Source organism: Callorhinus ursinus, unplaced genomic scaffold (genome assembly GCF_003265705.2).
Source record: "Callorhinus ursinus isolate GAN/ISIS: 27379988/994484 unplaced genomic scaffold, GSC_fseal_2.0 scaffold4, whole genome shotgun sequence".
Taxonomy (NCBI): Eukaryota; Metazoa; Chordata; class Mammalia; order Carnivora; family Otariidae; genus Callorhinus; species Callorhinus ursinus.
This window is the reverse complement of record NW_027397066.1, coordinates 117574335-117595668: the sequence shown is the minus strand read 5'-3', so window position 1 is coordinate 117595668 and position 21334 is coordinate 117574335. Positions and strand designations below refer to the sequence as shown.

The 21334-nt window shown below is 43.3% G+C and overlaps 1 protein-coding gene and 1 pseudogene across 1 annotated transcript in view; one reads left to right on the top strand and one right to left on the bottom strand.

The window, feature by feature from the left end:
- Positions 1-12739: 12739 nt before the first annotated feature.
- On the bottom strand, positions 12740-13147 carry LOC112826088 (gamma-aminobutyric acid receptor-associated protein pseudogene; annotated as a pseudogene).
- Positions 13148-15118: 1971 nt separating this feature from the next.
- Positions 15119-21334, top strand: part of TBC1D9 (TBC1 domain family member 9) — a 114570-nt gene continuing 108354 nt past the window's right edge. The window contains exon 1 of the mRNA XM_025874233.2: positions 15119-16099. Within this exon, the coding sequence (XP_025730018.1) occupies positions 15970-16099 (130 nt within the window). The 5' untranslated portion in view covers positions 15119-15969. The remainder of the gene's footprint in view (positions 16100-21334) is intronic.

Sequence of the window (21334 nt, the reverse complement as noted above, 5' to 3'; positions counted from 1 at the left end):
TAATAATATCGTATGTAGAGAGTCCACCTCTAGTCCCAAGTCCAGTCTTCTCCAACTACCAAAGTTCTGGGCGCTGTGAACAGATATCAGACATGGCAGGCGAATTATTAAATTTGAACTGAACAGTTCAAGAGACATTTTTTTTATTATGTTATGTTAATCACCATACATTACATCATTAGTTTTTGATGTAGTGTTCCATGAGTCATTGTTTGCCTATAACATCAAAATGCATTTTTTTTTAAAAAATACCTGTGTGCCAAGTACTGTGCCAACTGGTTAGGGTACAAAAGTCAATTATGAGAGACAGAGGAGAAATCGAGAGAAAAAGACAGAGAGAAAGAGTGATAGTAGGGGGTCAGAGCTGAGGAAACACAGAAGAGGGATTCTTAGCCCACGGATCTAAAAGAGGCTTCCTGGAGGTAATGACTGTTCTGCTGAATGTTGAAAGATGAGGTAGAGGGGCGCCTGGGTGGCTCAGTCGTTAAGCGTCTGCCTTCAGCTCAGGTCATGATCCCAGGGTCCTGGGATCGAGCCCCGCATCGGGCTCCCTGCTCCGCGGGAAGCCTGCTTCTCCCTCTCCCACTCCCCCTGCTTGTGTTCCCTCTCTCGCTGTGTCTCTCTCTGTCAAATAAATAAATAAAATCTTAAAAAAAAAAATAAGATGAGGTAGAATTATCAAAGCAAAGTCATGAAGAAAGGGAACTTCAGGCTGGACAAACAGCTTGAGTAGAGGCAAAAAATCTGGAGTCAGCATGACGCAAGTAAGATGTCAGCAACCAGCTCCTTATTGCCACAGCATGAAGTGTGAGGTGGGAATGTGGGGAATGAGGCTGACTGGGAGATGAGTGCCTTCCCAGACAGACTAGGCTGAGACTTCCTTTGGAAAGCTGCGGCGAACCACTAAAGGCTTCCAAGGGCCAACAAGTGCTCATCTGAGTTACCATGGGGCCTCTGACTCTCCCTTTGACCTCTCTATTTCCTCAGCTTTCACCTCCGTGGATGTCTTATACATGCTGAGTGTCCTTACCAGGCTTCAGAAAGCTCTACCAGCAGACACATGGTCAGCTTCGACAATCACATTTTCTCCCCCAGAGCCTTTGTATATTATCATATGGAACAAGATCACTTCCAATGCAATATGGTTCATAGGCTTGACCACTCTGATAAAACCAAGGACATTCACATGGAAAATGCCAAAGGCCTCAGTCATTACATTCAAATTGTATGCTTAACAATTCACCTAAGCCCATTAAGATTCAAAGAGGAGAAAAGACATTTCACTCAAAAAAAATTGAGACAATGGACTCTTTCAGGACACTGCTTTATTTTATCAATTGCTTTGTTGTAGATAATCTTATGGTTCTAGAAACAGTGAAATCAGAGGTGGTTTCTGATCATATGTCCCATTTGATTATTTTTGGACCCAAGATGACAGGAGAAGGGGGTGTGGTGCTAATAGACCATGGAGGCCACAAACAGTATCAGCTTCAGAGTTAATGACCTACTTTTTCCCCAGCAATCTCTTGCTCTAGTTCTTACCTCCTCACCTGCTTCTATTAGTGCTACAAGGAGCACAAATGAGGGCCCTTGGAAGTGTGAAAGGCCAGGCTGATTTGAAAATATGTAGATATTCTAAAACACTTACCAGGTGTTAACGGGCTGGACTGTGTCCCTCCAAGATTCATATGTTGAAGCCCTTACCTCCAATGTGACTGTATTTGGAGATAGGGCCTTTAAGGAGATAATTAAGGGAAGACATAAAAGTTAGGACCTGGATCCGTAGGAGTGGTGTCCTCATAAGAAGAGGAAGAGACATGAGAGATACCTCTCTCTCTACTCATGCACAGAGACCATGTGAGTACATAGCGAGAAGACAGCTGCCCACAAACCAAGGAGAGAGATCTCACCAGAAACCAAACCTGCTGATACCCTGATTTGGACTTTGGGCTTCCAGAACCATGATAAAATAAATTTCTGTTATTGAAGCTACCAAGTCTGTGATATTTGGTATGGCCGCCTGAGCAGACTAATACAATAGGGTTATCAATACATTTGATGTAACCTCTGCCTTGCAGAATTCAAAGAGCTTGACCCATGCTGGAGTAGACTGGGTATCCATACAGTCAGGTCCTTCTTTCTGAAACAAACAAACACAAACAAAAAGCTTTTTTAAAAAATTGTGTAAGAAACAAATGTTCATATAATACACATGGGATTTGGGGACATTTAAATTCTTCTTCTCATTCTAGACCCTCACTGCTAGAGTCCTCCTTTTCCAGAGGAAACTACTGGAAAATATCACTATTAATAGACTAGAATGTAGACAAATAAATAGAGATAACCCCTCTTTTTATATAAATTAGAACATTCGACATATACTGTCCTGAATCTTGCTTTTTTTACTTATCAGTATTTCATATAAACTCATTTCATAGTATACCTACAGGTAGACAGGTTTCATATTTTAACAGTTGTGATTTATACCATTTATAAGAATATAGCACAATTTATATAACCTGTCTTCTGTTGAAAGGACATTTAGGGTTTTTCAATCTTTGTGCTTTGATACAAATAATATCACAATAAAATAGATGTATGTTCATCTTTGGCACATATGTATGTGTAAAATAAATTCTTAGAAATTAGATTATGCTTCAAAAATATTTGTATTTTTAGATATTTTATATTTATTTTATAGAAATTGCCAAGTGCAGACATTCTGTCAACTTTCAGAGACAGCTAGAGGCATTTAGGTTGGCTGCCAGGCTCTACTTCTCTGTGATGTCATTACCAAAGGTCTTTCCTAAACAACCTCCATATGCCTAAATGCCATATGACTAACTTCTTCCTGAACTTGACCTAGGGAATGATCTTGGAATGCTGGGTCTCCAAAGAAGTCGCTTGATCTGCTGAGCAAACAGGCCTTCCCTCTGCTACTACTCATGCCCCTGGGACTCTTTTCCTCTTCCAACCCGCTGCCATGGGAAGTGTTGTGACTCAACTTTTCAGATTCTTCTCGGTTTCTAGGAAGAGAAGAGAAAAGAAATAAAAATTAAGGGCTGTATTTCACTCCCACACCCTAGGAAATGTGCTTCATTTTCTTGAATAAGCCTTGGGGAGGGAAGATTTCTTTTCTTTTCTTTGCTTTTCTCTTTTCTTTTCTTTTTTTTTTAAGATTTTATTTACTTCTTTGACAGAGAAAGACACAGCAAGAGAGGGAACACAAGCAGGGGGAGTGGGAGAGGAAGAAGCAGGCTTCCTACCAAGCAGGGAGCCTGATGTGGGGCTCAATCCCAGGATCCTGGGATCAGGGCCTGAACCAAAGGCAGATGCTAATGACTGAGCCACCCAGGCACCCTGGGAAGATTATTTTCTTGAGAAAATGTTCAGTGTCTTCATTGGCAACTAGAACAGAATTGGACTGCTCCAGAGGATCACACCAGTTTTGCTCACATGAGTCAAAGGTCTGTTAGCTTTTTATTTTCCATTTTCCCTCAGAGCAGGAGGAAAGTACTAAGAACAATTTGCACTAATAAACTCTTCTAAAAAACCTGAGAGTATGAGCATTTTCCCAACTCTAGATATTCTCCATAGCACAAGTGGATCCCCGGATAAGTGAGAAATAAACCCTGATCAATTCTAACTAGATTCATGTGATGTTTTAAAACTTGATTTGGCACTCTGAGATACAGAAGTGTCAGGGGATGTGTAGTTTACCAAAATACCACACATTCTAGTCCATTCAGCAATCCACGGGGGCTGGGCGCCTGGGTGGCTCAGTTGGTTAAATGTCTGCCTTCGGCTCAGGTCATGATCCCAGGGTCCTCGGATCCAGTCCAGCACTGGGGTCCCTGCTCAGCGGGGAGTCTGCTTCTCACTCTCTCTCTGTGCTTTCTCTCTCTCTCAAATAAATAAAATCTTTAAAAAAAAAAACAAAACCCATAGGGGCCCTCTTGGGTTTTGGGGACATTTCTCCTCTTGCTAAAATTACTTTGTATTTAATGTTACTTACCGTTTGAAATAGACATCATTTGAAATATCTTTAAGTGGGGTTACTGGGTTTTTCTGATCCTTCAGTTTTATCCCCCAGGGGATGCTGACGACCATGATTTAGTGAAATCCCCGACTTTAAGATCACAGAACACATGGCCTTCTTCCTCTTAATACTTATCACAGTAGAACTGAATTTTACTTGTTGATTAATATTTGAATCTTACCTGCTATAAGCTTCTTGTGGGTGTAATAATGTTTGCTTTTCTTCAACATGCACCCCCAGCATCCAGCAGAGTGCTAGGCATCCGGGAGGTTCTCGCCAACAGTTAGTGCGGTCACATGTTGGTTTAAGTCACGTCCAACAGTAAATACAGGATCACAAGGGTAATCTGGGGCCCAATATAAAACTGAGAGATGACTTCAGATCATTTCACAAGTTAGAGTCTGGGGTCAAGGAAAATATTAATCCAGAGCTGAAGGCCTGATACCTAGATCTTACAGATCTATTTAAGTAAATCCATGGCTTGTCTAAAAGAAATAGCTGCCCACTGAAGTACCTGTTTTTGATCTATACCAGTGTTTCCCAGAAGGGTGGCCCCTGGATCAACACCATCAACATCACCAGGAAATTCGTTGGGAATGCACATTCTCAGGTCTCGGTCAGACCTACCGAATCGGAAATTCTGGAGCAGGGGTCCACCAGTCTCTTTTAACAAGCGTTCTGGTGGTTCTGACACACTAAGATTTGAGAACCACTGAAGATACACAAATCTTATCACTTTCAAATGGTAGAAAAGGCAGACAAATGAAAACATGGAGCCCAAGTTTCTTACTGGAAATGTAAATGAAAAAATGAAGGAAAGAACTGAAAACCAAAGTCTACACAGGATTTTTAGCTGTATTCAACAGTTCCCTGCCGAAAGCCTTGAAGAGAGTAGCCCATCACATCCTCGCCGACATGTCCATTTTTGTACAGTCTCGTTTGCCTATCTGCATTCAAAGCACTTAAAACTCCCTCTTACAGCGAAGACGATCTGAGAATAATTTCATGACCTAAAAAAGTTTATTGAGATAATCATATTGAGACAAATAATATAAATATAAAATAATAGTAATAATAGACAATATTTATAGAGAAAAGGAATATGAGTAAGAGCACAGGCTGGATTTAGGCAGTTTGGTTTTGAATTTTGACTCTACCACTTCCAAAACTTTGGTTTTGAAATTTGACTCTACCACTTCCTAGTTGCATGACTTTGGTCAAGTTACTTTACTTTTTTTTTTTTTATAATTTTTTTTTTTTTTATTTTCTTGAGAGAGAGAGAGAGCGAGCACAAGCAGGGGGAGAGGCAGAGGGAGAGGGAGAAGCAAGCTCCCTGCTGAGCCAGGAGCTCGATCCCAGGACCCTGGGATCATGACCTGAACCAAAGGCACACGCTTAACCGACTGAGCCAACCAGGCGCCACAAGTTACTTTACTTTTTGTAATTTGGCTTCCTCATTCATAACAGGGAGTTCGATAATAGTTTACTCAGTTCCTCCCTCATAGAGTTGCTATGAGGATTAAATGCAATGATATATATGGCCTTGGCACATAGTTCATGCGCAATAAATATTAACCATGTAATATTGTAAGATGCAGGATGTGTGCCTAACTATCTCCCCCAATACACACATTGTCTCGGCCCCATGGTCTCCCCAGTTGAATCCCAGGTAGTATAACAGCAGAGCTCCTGCTGCAAGTTTAAGACACAACAGAAAGAGAACTGGGGCCTCTTCCAGTGAGACTACATGCCTCAGTAAGAAGACACCCCCACTCTGCTCTCTCTACCCCCTCGCTAACATACCCCCCATCATGCTGAAGCAGGTGTAATAGGAAGTGGAGTTGTGTTGTGTCTGTGGTGAGAAGGCAGACCTCCCAGAGGCAGACAGGGGTCCAAAAATTTCTGTCTTCCCATTCTTCCCCCGCCACTTGGACACTAGTAAGAAATAAACCTTATCAGCAGGCCTGGGAGGGGTTCCCGCGACTGGGAGAAAGGAAGTCTTATTAGAAGGACGTGGTGTGGCCGACTCCAGGGCTGGGTGTGGATCCAACTACACCTGGGTGGTCACCAATGCCAAGGAGCCAAGTGGGACCCAAGTTGGTCCCGGCTGAGAAAGCCCAGTGGCCATTTGGGGGACTTCCCTGAAAGGAGGAAGAATGCTCAGGTAATGAGTAACCAGAAAGACAAATGTTCACCTTGAGTCTCTTTGGCTAGTAACCCCTCAGCAAGGAGAGACATCGATTCCCATAAAAGTACGATGTTGGCAAAACCACATTTAACGAGAAGAACCTATCATAACAAATAGGCTAGGGGAAAAAAACGATGAAAATGGCATTAAACGCCGATATTTTTAGCTGTCCAGTGAGGTTCTAGAAGCCATCCCTTTTCAAAATATGACAGATTCATCAAAACACTGTGAACCAGCTGTGCTAGTAGATGACCCTTCTGTTCAGGAAACAGCAGAGGAGAGTTCACCACACATTTTACATAGGAATCCTGCGTCTCTTCTAAAGGGGAACATTTAGAATCACTCACATTGGCTGTGTTTCCCTTTTAAGTTTGAGCAAGATGCTGGGGTATTCAACTGAACTTTGCCTATATTATCACCATCTTTTCAGGGCCTACTCTACCCATATAGATAGAAGTGGAGCATAAAGAGACCTCTTTTCCTCCACCCTGTCCTTGCCCACTCTGAGGGAAAGAGGCCATAATCGCAGTTCCATCCTCCCTTTAATTCTGCACATGGAGCAGGCAAGCATCAAAGAAATCTTTCAAGTACAGATGCAAAGGATGTTATCTCAAAATTGCACCTACCGTGGGATCCCACTGTAGCCATAAAAATATTTTTATAGCATGGACTTAATCAAATGTAATCTCTAATATCACACTGTTTCATTCCCAACCACCAACTAGCTGTCTTTATCTACAATTCTGTGATTTTCTATTGGCACATCTGAGATAGATTTTCTCATTTCTTTCAAAAGGCTTTTTAGTTGAGACTTCATGTTAAAATCCAAGGGCCAGGGGCGCCTGGGTGGCTCAGTTGGTTAAGCAACTGCCTTCGGCTCAGGTCATGATCCTGGAGTCCCTGGATCGAGTCCCTGGATCGAGTCCCACATCAAGTCCCGCATCGGGCTCCCTGCTCGGCAGGGAGTCTGCTTCTCCCTCTGACCCTCTTCCCTCTCTCGTGCTCTCTATCTCTCATTCTCTCTCTCTCAAATAAAAAAAAAAAAATCTTAAAAATCCAAGGGCCATAGTTTGTAGACAAGGATGCATTCAAAAGGTATATATTTTTGTACTTTAAATATGTGCCTCCCACTTAGTGCTTTTTAGGTGAGTGAGGGTTGGCTCTGTATAAAGGAAGAGAGAAGGAATTATGTTTTAAAGTTTCATTTGGGGACAGAATGTCTAAGCTTCCAATTTGATTGACTGAGTCACTCCCATTAAAAGCAAACTGTAATTTTCATTGGAATAGAAATCAGTGTGATTTAACACATCCCTTTTTATGGAAGATTGCATTTCACAGCCTATAAGAGGATCACAAGTGACAAAAAAAAAAAAAAGCAAATTTCTCACCAGTACAATTTTATGATGAAAATGCCTATTTAGGTCTGTATTTTATAGAAGAAATCAAAGACATCACTGAAGGGCAATACATTATGTAAAAAAAAAAAAAAATCTCAGTGATAAATGCCTAATGAGAGTGTTAAGAGCCCTGCGAATAAATAAAGGGTGAGTTGTTTTTTGCCTTTTCCCCAATTCTGATAAAGGTAGCTCAACAGTCAACTCTCATGCTTATCCTTTAGGAATTATGCGATCTGAACTATTTCTCCCTTGGTGCAGAGAATACATTTTGGGGTTTTTTTTCCTCACATAATATCGCATACTTACAGTTTTTCAAAGATTTGCAAACTTCAGATTATATTGTTTTATAATCTGTAATCTAAAGCTCTGAGAGGCTGGAAATTAAGAGATAAAGGGTTTAAATATAGTTAATAATGAAGGGAGTTTGAGTGATACGTTATTTTGTGTTAGAATGGATGCCTAGATATTGCTCATTTAAATCATTTAATCAAACGTAAAAATGTTTTAAAGATTTGAGATTCGAGATAGAATATAGTATTTCTCTACTAAGAATGTCAGTTTAATAGAAAGACAGCTGAGTTGTCATATTAAATCAAAGTACTTTATTTCAAAAAGATCAGTAAAAACATTAGTTCTTATCCTCAGAGGAAAAAAGTTGTATTCTTCTATTTAAAAAAAGAAAAACCTACTTATTAGGTTTATAGGCACCGTGCAATTCAGAAGAAACACTATCATTACCTTAATATCAATGTCCCGATCTACTTACCTACCTTCAAGTGTTTAAAAAATGCACATGTCTAAAAAATCCTGTTGATGGTGGGGTTTTTGCATGTTTTTAACTAGCGAGAAAATAGACAAATTAGTTACCGGCAAAAGAACAGCATGACTGTGGGGGAAAAAAACAAACAAACAAACAAACACAAAAACTTCATCCTTAAAAGAAATGAGGAGGTTATTTTACGATCATGGATAATTGGAGGCCACAGCTATAGACCAGAAAGAGAGTCTGCCTTTGTTGATATGGCTGATTGGCTTACGCAAAACAGGAGAGATGTCAGGCATTTCCCAGCTAGTGGAGTATTTGAAGGCCAAGTAATTGGTCAATTCTCAAAATGACGAATTTTTTAATAAAAAATGAACTTATAGTGAGACTTTGTGAAGTATCAGTTGCACACAATAAGCATACATACATGGCTGCCATGTCTTAGTAATCTGACCAAATGACAGCCAGTCATAGGCTGGGCAACAACCTGGTCCTTGGACAAAAAGATAAGGTGAGCCAATCAATTCCCCTTTCATGAATTATAGCTATAAAATACCTAAAATTTTTAATTCATGGTGAGAGCTATAGCTTGAAAGCAATGACAAAAAATGGAACCGAAGCTTTCATGAGTCACGCACATGCTCAAATTATGAGGAACAGAAACTATGGGTAAGGAAAGGAGGCTGGTCAGTGGAGGAAAGATACTAAAACAAATGTGTGAAAAGCAGAGATTCAGAAGGAGGGAGAGAGGGAGAGAGCACGCGCGTGCTAGAGGCTGAGAGGCTGGTCCCAGAGCTTCCTGAAGGTTTCTGGTACTAGTACAGTCCATATGAGTCCTCAAAAAATTCTTCCTTCCTTCCTTCTTCCCTCCCTCCCTCCCTTCTCTCCTTCCCTCCTTCTTTCCTTCCTCCCTCTGGTAAATTAAAAGATCTTTGACCCTAATTATCAAAAGGGTCACACCACTAGGTTTTAGCAGAAAACAAAACAAAGTATGTTATATTTTTGCAATAGAAAATTACAGTCAAGAGGATTTAGTCATTAAAAAACAAATTGTCAGTAGGTTATCTAGTAGACCTCTGTTGTTCAGGCTTGCCTGATGTAGGAAAGACGTCATTGGGGTTCGAAGCCGATGAGCAAGAAGGAATTCTTGAGCCGTCTTTGGTGCAAAAAGGTGATTTTATTCAAGCACGGGGCCAGGACCCATGGGCAGAAAGAGCTGCTGCCCCGGGGTTGTGAGGGGTGGCTGATGATACACTATGGGCTTGGGGGAGGTAAGGAAAAAGGGAGGTTTCAAAAGAACTTTCATATGCTAAAGAGGACGTACAAAGATACTAGAGGCCTTGCCATTGTCAAGGTTGTTTTTCTCCTCTAGCAAGGCATTAACATTAAGATAGTTGGGAGAGGGGCACCTGGGTGGCTCAGTCGTTGGGCGTCTGCCTTCGGCTGGGGTCATGGTCCCAGGGCCCTGGGATCGAGCCCCGCATCGAGCCCCGCATCGAGCCCCGCATCGGGCTCCCTGCTTGGCGGGAAGCCTGCTTCTCCCTCTCCCACTCCCCCTGCTCGTGTTCCCTCTCTCGCTGTGTCTCTCTCTGTCAAATAAAATCTTAAAAGCAACAACAAAAAAAGATTTGGGGCGATAAGAGTCTCCTAAGTAAAAGAACCAACTTCTTATTCTGCTACTAATTACCTAAGTGACCTGAGTCAAGCCCCTTCCTTTTTCTAAGCTTTAGTTTCCTTGTACATAATCTGGGGAGCTGAATGTAACTGTAATCAGGGTTTCTTTTCCTTCTTAAATCTCAAAACCTTTCTTAAATTTGAAGTTCATCAGCCAAGTATGCACCTCCTTGTTGGGCATTTTCGGAGGTGAAGGTGCTATGCCCAGGGTTATAACAATGATCTTTTCACAGTCTCGGCCCTCAGGGAATTTGCAATGGAGAATTTTGAAGTAGGCAAAGTGCCTCCCTTCCCTATGGTATAAGCTCTTGACCTTATCTTTCCCAACCATTAAAACTTACCCTTTTTAGGGGCGCCTGGATGGCTCAGTCGTTAAGTGTCTGCCTTCAGCTCGTGGGCTCATGGAATCATGGGCTCAGGTCATGATCCCAGGGTCCAGGGATCAAGCCCCGCATGATCGAGCTCCCTGCTCTGCGGGAACCCTCCTTCTTCCTCTCCCACTTCCCCTGCTTGTGTTCCCTCTTTAGCTGTCGCTCTCTCTCTGTGTGTCAAATAAATAAATAAAATCTTTAAAAAAAAAATTTGCCCTCTTTAATGACAGTTAATCAGAAAACAAATTGGTGAAATACCTTGCTTCATTTTTTCCCCCTAAAGACTTGCTGTCTTCTTTCTTGATTCCAGAAACACAGCATTTGACAGAGGTCATCTTGGGCACAGTTCTCCAACATGGAAGAAAATAATGTTTTATTCATTTTTTATTTCCAGAGCATCTTAGAATTCAAAAGGTGGACTGATTCACTGAACAGAGGCAGGGCAGTACGATTACAGATCTATTTTGAAGGATCTTTCCCCTCAATACGTACTACATGTAAGGATGGTCTTGGCTAGGGATCTGTTCAGCCACTGAAAGCTGAAAGAACCAAACTGTTGCTTCTGTATCATCAATTAGCTCTATTACTTGCAGAGTAGACTTTGTGGTGACTGGTTGATCTAGTTTTTCCAGCTGGATTAGCAACTCACACCCACTGTGAAGGTCTCTTCAGATATCAAAGCTACTATAAAGTCTTGGATCTTTGAAGCAATACCACCCTTCTTTACTCCAACTGGTAAACCTTTCTCCTTCTACCTCACTGGACACTAGACATTCCAAATGTTCTACCATAGCTCCTGCCCTTCCAGGTTGGACAAGGAAAATGTGGACACTTAAAAAAATGGTTCCTATTAACATGTTACCTTCAGCTAGGAGTCTAGGGGAGGAGTTGGTTTCTCCCAGGGGAGCATTAGTACCTTATTCTGCTGGGTGAATTTTCTCTGCTTAGACTAGACCTGAATTTTCTACTGACTTGCCCACTCTTGAGGCTGCCGATGCAGAGAGGCGAGAGGGTGTGGGCAGAAATAAAGTGCCCAAGACTCCGCAGCATTTCCAAGGGTGGGGCAAATCCCTAAAAGGCAAAATAAAGACTTATTTGGAGAGGGGTGAGGAAAGGGAAGAAAATACACCCCTGTGAAGGTGAAAAGCAGAAAAAGTAGAAACACTGTAGGAATGGGGGGGGGATCAGAATTGCCAAAGACACACAATTTTGTTTCAGTTAGAGCTGCCCACTAAGCAGTAAACCCATTGGTTGCTCCAAGGGGTGGAGGTGGGGGCACCAAAACCCTATCTGAGTTGATGCTTTCTAGTGGGAGAGGGGAGAGTAGACGATCTCAGCGAGACACAGAGACTGAGGTCATTTACCCCTACTTTATCTAGGCATCTGTTACATGCTTTTCTTCTTTAAGTGGCTTGAGACAATCCTTGGGTTTAAAACCATGAATTGAATTGAAAGCTAAAAATACCTGTCTCAAAAAAAAAAAAAAAAAAAAAACCTATCCCGATGAACTGGTTGGTGGAATTAATTTGTCTTTGCATTATTTCTAGTTCAGGTATATTTGATTGTTTTTTTTTTTTTTTTAAACAAAGCTGCACTTTAGTAAGTGAGTGGTTGGCAGTATGAGCCCCGCAAGCTGCCCTAAGTTCCTTGTAGCTTCTCTGATTCTTTGCAGTGCCTTCTCCTACAGGTTAACACAATTCATTGTAATAATGGAAACCCTGATTTCCTGGAAAGATTATGCTCTAACTCTTACAAAAAACTAGAAAAAAGCTAAGGACTTCAAATTTTTTCTTCTTTCTTCTTGGCATCCAATCTTGTTCTCAAAGCAAATTTTTGTAAATTTGTTTTGGTTTTTATTATTAATTTTGCATTTAATCTTCATTAAGGCAAAGATTTTTTTTTCCAGTTCAGCTTGGTGGTTTCCTCTTTATTGATGTGCCTCCTACCTTCTCCCCACAATTTCAGTCCCTTCCATCTACCCCCAAAAAAGAAGGTTTTGAAAGGAAGGGAATGTTGGGGTTCTGAGTCCCTTGGGCAGTTAGAAACCCAAACAATCGCTGGATGTGACAGATTGACAATCCGGAAGTCTAAAGCAGAGTGGGAAAGGTGGTAAGAGAAAGGGGAGAAAGGGGAGAAAGGAGAAGTCCAAGAGGTCACCTTCCCCATAAGCCCTCCTGCTAAGAGGGGCTGGAAGAGAGCCTCAAACATTAGGAAGTGTAGGTCCTGAAGAAGGGAGGTGGTGGTTGAGCCCCGAGGAGGAGTAGGTCAAGGACGTGGGGGGCACCTCTCTCTTTGTAGAACGGGACCCCCCATCTCAGGGGGAGCAGCTTCACAGACCGTAGACACTTCCATCACTGTAGGCGATGTATAGAAAGGAGTCTTCTTCATGGTGTTCCTGGCATAGCTGACCCATTGTGGCACTGGTGGGCGGAATGACATTGTTGACAAAGAAAAACAAGGCATCCTCAGCTCGGAGATGATTTCACTTCCGGATCAAGAAGTAGAACAGACCAACTGTGAGATCAGAAGGCACCAGATATTTCTTTTTGTCCAGGTCGCCTATCCGAGCTTTGGGAGCCTTTTCTATTATCACCCGAACCCGGTCCAGGTATTTCTTTCGGATCTTCTCGCCTTCAGAGCGGCGTTTCTCGAACGGATGCTCCTCTTTATACATGAACTTCATCCTCCCAGGAACTGGGCTGGACGGGGCTGGGCTGAAGGAACCCGGGCGGGAGGCGGCGGCGACCAAGGCAAAGATTTTTATATGGTTTGTTCACTTGTTATCCCCAGGGCCTAAAGCATATTAGGTATTCAGTAACTACGCATTGTTGGGGTGCCTGCGTGGCTCAGTCGTTAAGCGTCTGCCTTCGGCTCAGGTCATGGTCCCAGGGTCCTGGGATCGAGCCCCGCATCGGGCTCCCCACTCAGCGGGAAGCCTCCTTCTCCCTCTCCCACTCCACCTGCTTGTGTTCCCTCTCTCGCTGGGTTTCTCTCTGTCAAATAAATAAAATCTTAAAAAAAATACGCCTTGAATGTAAGGGTGAGTGAATGAACACATGAATTAGACATAAATAGCATTTTGGTACCAATAGATAAAAAATGCTAAGCTAAAATCACATCACAACTTTGAGCAGTATGATAAGGACACTCTAAAAGACATTATGAAGGTGGGGGGAGCCTGGGTGGCCCAGGCAGTTAAGCGACACCCTATGGCTGGGGTCATGATCTCAGGTTCCTGGGATGGAGCCCCACATCCGGCTCTCTGCTCAGCTGGGAGTCCGCTTCTCCCTCTCATTCTCCCTCTGTGCCCCCCCCAACAAATAATAAAATCTTTTCTTTTTAAAGATTTTTATTTATTTGACAGAGAGCACAAGCAGGGGGAGCAGCAGGCAGAGGGAGAGGGAGAAGCAGGCTTCCCGCTGAGCAGGGGGACCCTGATGTGGGACTCGATCCCAGGACCCCAGGATCGTGATCTGAGCTGAAGGCAGTCACCTAACCAACTGAGCCACCCAGGTGTCCTCAATAATAAAATCTTAAAAAAAAAAGACAATATGAAGATACTTAATGGAGTTTTAAAAAATGTTAATTACAAAAAAAAAATGAAGGAGTATTCATGGAAGCCTTAAAAAATATTCAGCTATATAAATATATTATTAAATTTTTACATATGTATGATTTGCAGTCTTAATGTTTATTGTGCTTGACTTGCAATAGAGTCTATGACTAAAGGCACTGTGCTATGGCCAAAGATGCCAAATGACATTTTTGAGTCTGTGTTAAATATGTGAAGTTTCCACAAATGCCTAGAGGTCTAAACTGTTTCCTAAAGAGGCAGAAGGTCAGTCAATGTGATAAGGGAGAAACTTCCATTTTCCTTGAGAGCTCACTGAGCAGAAACCAACAGGCACAGAGGCAGCAGTCTCATTAAAATGGCTGGGATGCATTCACTTTGCCATTTGAAGGGATTCAGCAGTACAGATGAGAGCTACAGAAGCAAAAATGCTTAAGTGCACACAAGAAAGTCTCATTTGCTTTGGGAATGGTTTGCTTTTCTTGTTTGGAAAGGAAGTCTCTAGGATGTCCAACTTCCACAACAAAGCAGAGCTAGATAAATTCCCATCATCTGGGAAGTAGAGCCTCTTTTTGCTGATCTGGCTGTCTGCAGATCTCCCAGGTGAAAAAAGGTCATCAGATATATAGGTAGATCGGCTGTGATCCCAAGAGGCTTGAAGTACTGGGGGAATGCAAAACCGTTTAGGGATAAAGCTGGCCTTTGTGTCTCTAATCTCAATGATTAAAAAAAAATTTTTTTTTAAATCCATCTATTAAGTGTGAATAAATCCCTGAATTCTGCTGTGCCCAGTCCTCGCAGCTCCAAATGCCTGAAATAGGAACAGTGGTAGTGTGAATTAGTTGGCCTAAGCTCTTGGGCTGCTTCCAACTTCGCTATTGCTCATGCCCCACAGGTCAAGGAAAGAAGTGATGTAATGCACTTAGCTGGGCCACTTTAATTACAATGCAATGGAGAGGGGGAGGGCTTATAGGCGGTGACAAGTTTAGCGCATGACTTGCCCTAGGGGTGCAGGAAACAAAAACATGGACAACCATTGGCTGCGTCCACTTCCGACCGGGTATCTAGCTGCTAGTCTGGAACCTTGAAACACTTATTTCCTGGGAAGAGGGGTGGCGCTAGCTTACAGAGCGTCAACCATAAACACACAGCGCGCGCGCGCGCGCGCACACACACACACACACACACACACACACGCACGGAGGCTGGCAGCGTCTTCTCCGCTGAAATGGGCGTGGGGCCGAGTGCTTGGCCCACGGTGCCCAGAAGGTTGCCCCAAAGACGGCCGCAGCAGCTGGGCTCGGCGCTGGGAACCCGCGGAGGACCCGCGTCCGCGGAAACTGGTGTCACCCGGGCCCGTTCCCAGTGAGCCGCGCTCGCGTCATTCATTCGCAGCGTCCGGAGCGCCCTTCCAGCGGCGAGCTGGGCTTCGCTGCGTGTGCCAGTGGCCCCGGCGGGGAGTGTTACCGCGCGGTGACCCAGCGCGCGGAGCGGCTACAGACGGAGGCGGCCCGGAGCTCGGCTAGGTGCTGCGGGAGCAGCCGCGCCCCAGCCCAGCTCGGCCCTCGCCGCGGGGCAGTGTGCGCTCCTGTCGCCCGCAGCCCTGCTCGCCGCGGCCGCGGATCGCGGGACTGAGCGCCACCACTTCCCCCTCCGCCCGCTCCTCGCGCCGCCGTGGGCCGGAGCCGAGCTGCGGGGCGGCGGGCCTGGGCTCGCGGGGGGCGGCGCCGCCGCCGGGAGGATGCTGCTCGCCGCGCCCGTGTCCTCGCCGTCCTCCCCGGCCTCCCGCGGGGGCTTTGTTGTGGCCCGGGCGCCGCGGGCGGCCGGCTGGTGAAGTCGCTCTCCGCCGCCGCACCTAGCAGGCGGGAGGGCGCGCGTGTGCCCGGGAGTGCGCGCCTGTGCGCGCCGGTGTGTGCAGGACCCGACCCGCGGCCCCATTGTGTGTCCGCTCGCGGCGCCCGGGAACATGTGGGTGAACCCCGAAGAGGTGCTGCTGGCTAACGCGCTGTGGATCACCGAGAGGGCCAACCCCTACTTCATCCTGCAGCGGAGGAAGGGGCACGCGGGCGATGGAGGCGGCGGCGGCGGACTAGCGGGTAAGGACCTGCGGCCAGTTGGTGCGGGAGGGTCCGGGAGCGCTGCGGCGCCGCCCGCGGCCCTCGGCTGCGGGCACCCGGGACGCCGCCCGGTCCCCCGGGGCTGGGCGGCCCGCCCCCACTTGGGTGCGTGGAAGGTATCGGGAGTCGTGATTTTTCAGTCTTTGAAAGAGATGATTCTTCTCTTACCCTGTCAGGCTAGGGGGCCCTTCGAGTACCGGGCACCCCCTTAAGTGGGTGTTGATGAAAATGGAGATGGGGGGGAAGCAGCCCTTATGAATTGAATGCAGTACTTCTCCCTAACCCCCCTCCCTTCCCCATCCCTCTTAAAAAATATCGCTTTGTATATGGGCGAGAGAAGTAGAGGACGGTTAATTTTTACTTCATTCTTTTTGCTGATCATGGCAGGATCAGGTATAAAATGCTCTTTTGTTTCCAGGGAAGCGATCAGTAAGAGGCTGGTGTGGTCATTTTCTATATTAGTTATGATTGAAGAGAATGAAAAAGGATTTTTATTGTTATTGTTGCAACCTAATTAGACATAAGAAAGCAAGTTATCTGGTTGTAAAAAGAATTAGCAGTGTAACTGCATTTTAACTATTTTAACTCAATCACTTAGCCGAACCCCCTCACAAGGTATTATTAATAATGTAACTACTAGTAAAACCATGCCCTATCATTTAAGGATTGTAAAATCAGACCCATAGCCCAAGTAGTGCCCTATTAGAAAGGTCTTCGTTATTAACTAACTTGTTTGCTTGCTGGGAGATTACAAAATAATCTTGAACTCATACCATACTAGAGAAATTGGACCTTCCCCTCTCCATGGTGGTTAGAATGAAGAGAACTGGGATACTTTTTACAGTCCAGAAGTTGGCAGAAGAAATAGGAGAGGTTTAACCAGGAAAGAGACTGCAGAAAAGAGATGAACTTTGACCTCTGTCGAGTCCAAACTGTATCACCCTCTGGGAGCTTACATGCTAGCTTTCAAAATGCTGTGCTATGAACTAAAAATTTTTGATAAGGTGCATATGTAGTCATGATTATAGTTTACAGACTAATTTTCTCAAGATTAAAATTCAAATAAATAAAATATGTTTTATGGCATATATGGGTTTAAAGGATCTTGGCTAGTATATCATATCACTTATAGCCAACCTGATTATTCTACACTTTTTCTGCCATAAAAGAGAAGGCAATATGCAGAGCTCCAGACCCTGTTCTGGAAATTCTGATTAGTGGCCTAGAATCAGAATTTTCCAGTTCATTTTGTAGAAGTTGTCTAACTATATACACTAATCCGTAGCTTGCATATCTAATACTGGGATCAGCCCAGGTTGTCCTTCTTTAAGCCTAAAACAACAAGGTAAATAGGTAGTTTATTGTATTAACAAAGAACATTTCCTGCCTGGAGTTAACCATCCTACGCTGTGTAACTACTAAGTAGTATTTCTTTTCTAGAGTCATATGTAATAGGTTATGAAAAATTCAGAGATACAGAGCCTTGTTTTCCTAGTTAATATTTTTATTATGTTCCTACTGACTCAGAGCTGTAACCACAGTCCACCTGGAATCTCATTATTGATAACTTACTTCAGAAAGATAAAGTTGTATCTTGAAATTATTATCACAAGTAAAAATATTCCTGCCAACAAAGGCCTTTTTTCAACTAAAAGAGGAAAAATGTCTGCTCTGATAGATTGGTGCCACATTAAATATAGCAGGAACGTTTTAGAAATCCTTGAACTATGTATAGTATATTTTGATCCTGATGTGAGTTCCTTAACTTAATGTGCTTTCATTAACTTACTGAATCATTTAACAAATATTTGTTGGCAGTGTCTGAAGTGCCAGTGTCATGAAACTCACAGCCTTGTGGAGAAGACAAGTGTTGATAAAATAATCATATAAATTAATATAAAATTGCCACTCCACGGGGTCCCAGCAGAAAACAGAACCAAACCTAGTTCAAATGAAGAGAGTTGGTGAAAAGACAACTTAGAAAGATGGAGGCAGGGTTACCCGAACCAGTGAAAGGCCCAGCGGTGGAGGCTGTTACCACCCTAGGAGACAGGAATGATGCTTCTGGAAGCCTTGTGAGCTGGAGCCAGGCAGGAGGAGCTTGGGCCTCCGGAGAAGCAGGGTCCCCTAGAAACTCAGAGTACAGCAAAAAGGAAGTGGAGAGGACATGCCTGGCTTCTCTCCTCCTACCCTGTCGGCTTCTGCCACTGTCTTTCATCTGTGGGACCCAAGAGAAGCCAGCTGGACAGGATGTCCTGGTGCTCTAGTCCCTAGGGATCAGCCTCCTAGGGATGGATCTGGGAGGTGGGAACAAACAGAATGATCAGTCCTAATCAAAAGGAGAGAAACGTGATGTTGGTTACCCTTTCTTTCATATCATCATCATCATCATCATCATCGTCGTCGTCGTCCGTTTAATGAGTGCACTGGTGCAGAGAGGAATTACTAGCTCATAGGTTATGTGTATCATCAGCTTTAGCAGGTAATACCAAACTGTGTTCCAGAGTAGTTGTACCAGTATACTCCCACCAGCAATGTATGGGAATTTCCCTTGCTCCATACCCTTGCCAACATCATCAGTCTTTGTAATTTTAACCATTCTGGTGGTTTTATAGTAATACCACATTGTGGAGTTTATTTGCTTTTTCCTGACTAATGAGGTTGAGCACCTTTTTCATGTTAATTGGCCATTTGAGATATTCTGACATGCTTGTTCGAGTCTTTTGCCCACTTTTCAATTGGATCGTTTGTCTTTTTCTTACTGATTATTGGTTTTTTTTTTTTCAATATATTCTGGAGGTGAGTTCATAGTTGGTTATATGTATGGCAAAATCTTCATTCTGTTGCTTGCCTGCGTGTTTAGTCTCTTAAGGAGAGAGTGATTTCTCGTTTAATTTTCATGTCTGAATTCTTTATGGCTTCCATTTCCTTTACGGGTAGTGTTTTATTGTGTCCTGTTCAATAAGTCTTTTTCTAGATTGAGGTTATAAATCTATTATCTTCTAGAAACTTTTCAGTTTAACACCTAAACTTAAATTTACAAATCACTGGGAATTAATTTTTGCATATTGTGTGAGATAAGGGTCAAGTTTTATTTTTAAAAAATTTGTGTGGACATCAGTTGCCCCACCATGATTTATTGGTAAATCTGTTGTCACTGCTCTGTATGACCAAGGCTACCTTGGTCATATGTCAAGTGCCCAGATATATGACAGTTGACTTGTTAGGGCACTCTAGCCTATTCCTTTTTTTTTTTTTTTAATTAAAAGATTTTATTTCACAGAGAAAGACACAGTGAGAGAGGGAACACAAGCAGGGGGAGTGAAGGAGGGAGAAGCAGGCCCCCCGCGGAGCAGGGAGCCCAATGCAGGGCTCCATACCAGGGTCCTGGGACCATGACCCGAGCTGAGGGCAGACGCCCAACGACTGAGCCACCCAGGCACCCCTAGCCTGTTCCCTTTGTTAATTAGAATATTCTTGCTCCCGTACCAAACTGTAGTTTTAAAATAAGAGTTTACATTCATTTGATCAAGTATTCTTTTTTTTTATTTTTTAAAGATTTTATTTATTTATTTGACAGAGACACAGTGAGAGAGGGAACACAAGCAGGGGGAGTGGGAGAGGGAGAAGCAGGCTTCCCGCGGAGCAGGGAGCCCGATGTGGGGCTCGATCCCAGGACCCTGGGATCATGACCTGAGCTGAAGGCAGACGCTTAACTGACTGAGCCACCCAGGCGCCCCTTTGATCAAGTATTCTTATCTTGTTTTTTGTTCTTTAAGAATTTCTTAGCTTTGTCTTTTAATTTACACGGCATTTTAGAGTCAACTTATTAAAGTTCCACCAAAACAAAACAAAACAAAACCACAGCAGCAACAAAGACTTAAACTGTTGGGATTTTGATTGCAATTGCATCGAGTCTATAAATAAATTTGGGCAAAATTGATACCTTTATAATATCAAGTCTTCTGGTCCATGAACATAGTATGTTCCTCTATTTAGTTCTGTTAAAATTTCTCTCAGTGATGTTTCATAGTTCTCTGTGTAGAGGGCTTACATATTTTTATTAGATTTGTTCCTAGATATTTCATGTTTTTTCACTCTACTAAAATTTCATTTTCTAGGGTACCTGGGGGTGGGGGTTGCTCAGTCAGTTGAGCGTTGACTTTTGGTTTCACCCCAGGTCATGATCTCAGGGCCATGGGATCCAGCCCCGAGTCAGGCTCTGTGCTCAGCGCCCAGTCTGCTTGTCCATTTCCCTCTGCTCCTTCCCCTACTCTCTCTCGAATAAATACATAAAATCCTTAGAAAAAGGAAATAAATACCTAGGATGCCTGGGTAGCTCAGTTGATTGGGCTTCTGATTCTTGATCTTAGCTCAGGTCTTGATCTCAGGGGTGTGAGTTCAAGCCCCATGTTGGGCTCCACGCTGGGTGTGGAGCCTACTTAAAAAAAAAATTCTCTCTAAAATTGCATTTTCTAATCACTTTTTTGCTGACCTCTAGACGTATAGTTGTTTTTTTTTTTATATTGACCTTATATCCAGGCTCCCCCACTTGCTAATCTTTTATTTAGGAATTTTGCATCCTTATAAATTAGTAGGATTGAATTGTACTTTTTCTTTTTCATAACATTGTGAAATTTGGTATCAAGATTATACTGGCCTTAAAAATTAAGTAGGAGAGGGGCGCCCTAGGTGGCGCAGTTGGTTAAGCATCCGACTCTTTGTTTCAGCTCAGGTCATGATGTCTGGTAGTGAGATCCAGCCCCTCCTGGGGCTTGGCACCCAGCAGAGTTAGCTTGAGACTCTCTCCCTCTCCCTCCCCCCCTTTCCCCATGCTCTCCTCTCTCTCTCTCTCAAATAAATAAATAAATCTTAAAAAAAAAAGTAAGTTGGAGAGAGCTCACTTTGTTTAGTTTTCTAGAAGAGTTGGTGTGATAGCAGTATTATTTCATCCTGCCATGTTTGGCAAAATTCACTGGTGAGGAAGTCTAGCCTTGAACTTTTATTCATGGGTTTGTTGAATGGTATGACAACTCTTCAAATAATTTAAAATTTTCTTTTATTGTCAGTTTTATAAGCTATTTCTAGGATTTATCTTTTTCATCTAGATTTTCAAATATTGGCATAAATTTGTTAATAATCTCATTTTTAATATCTGTAGGATGTACAGTGATATTTTTTATTTTTATTTACTTTTTAAAGATTTTATTTATT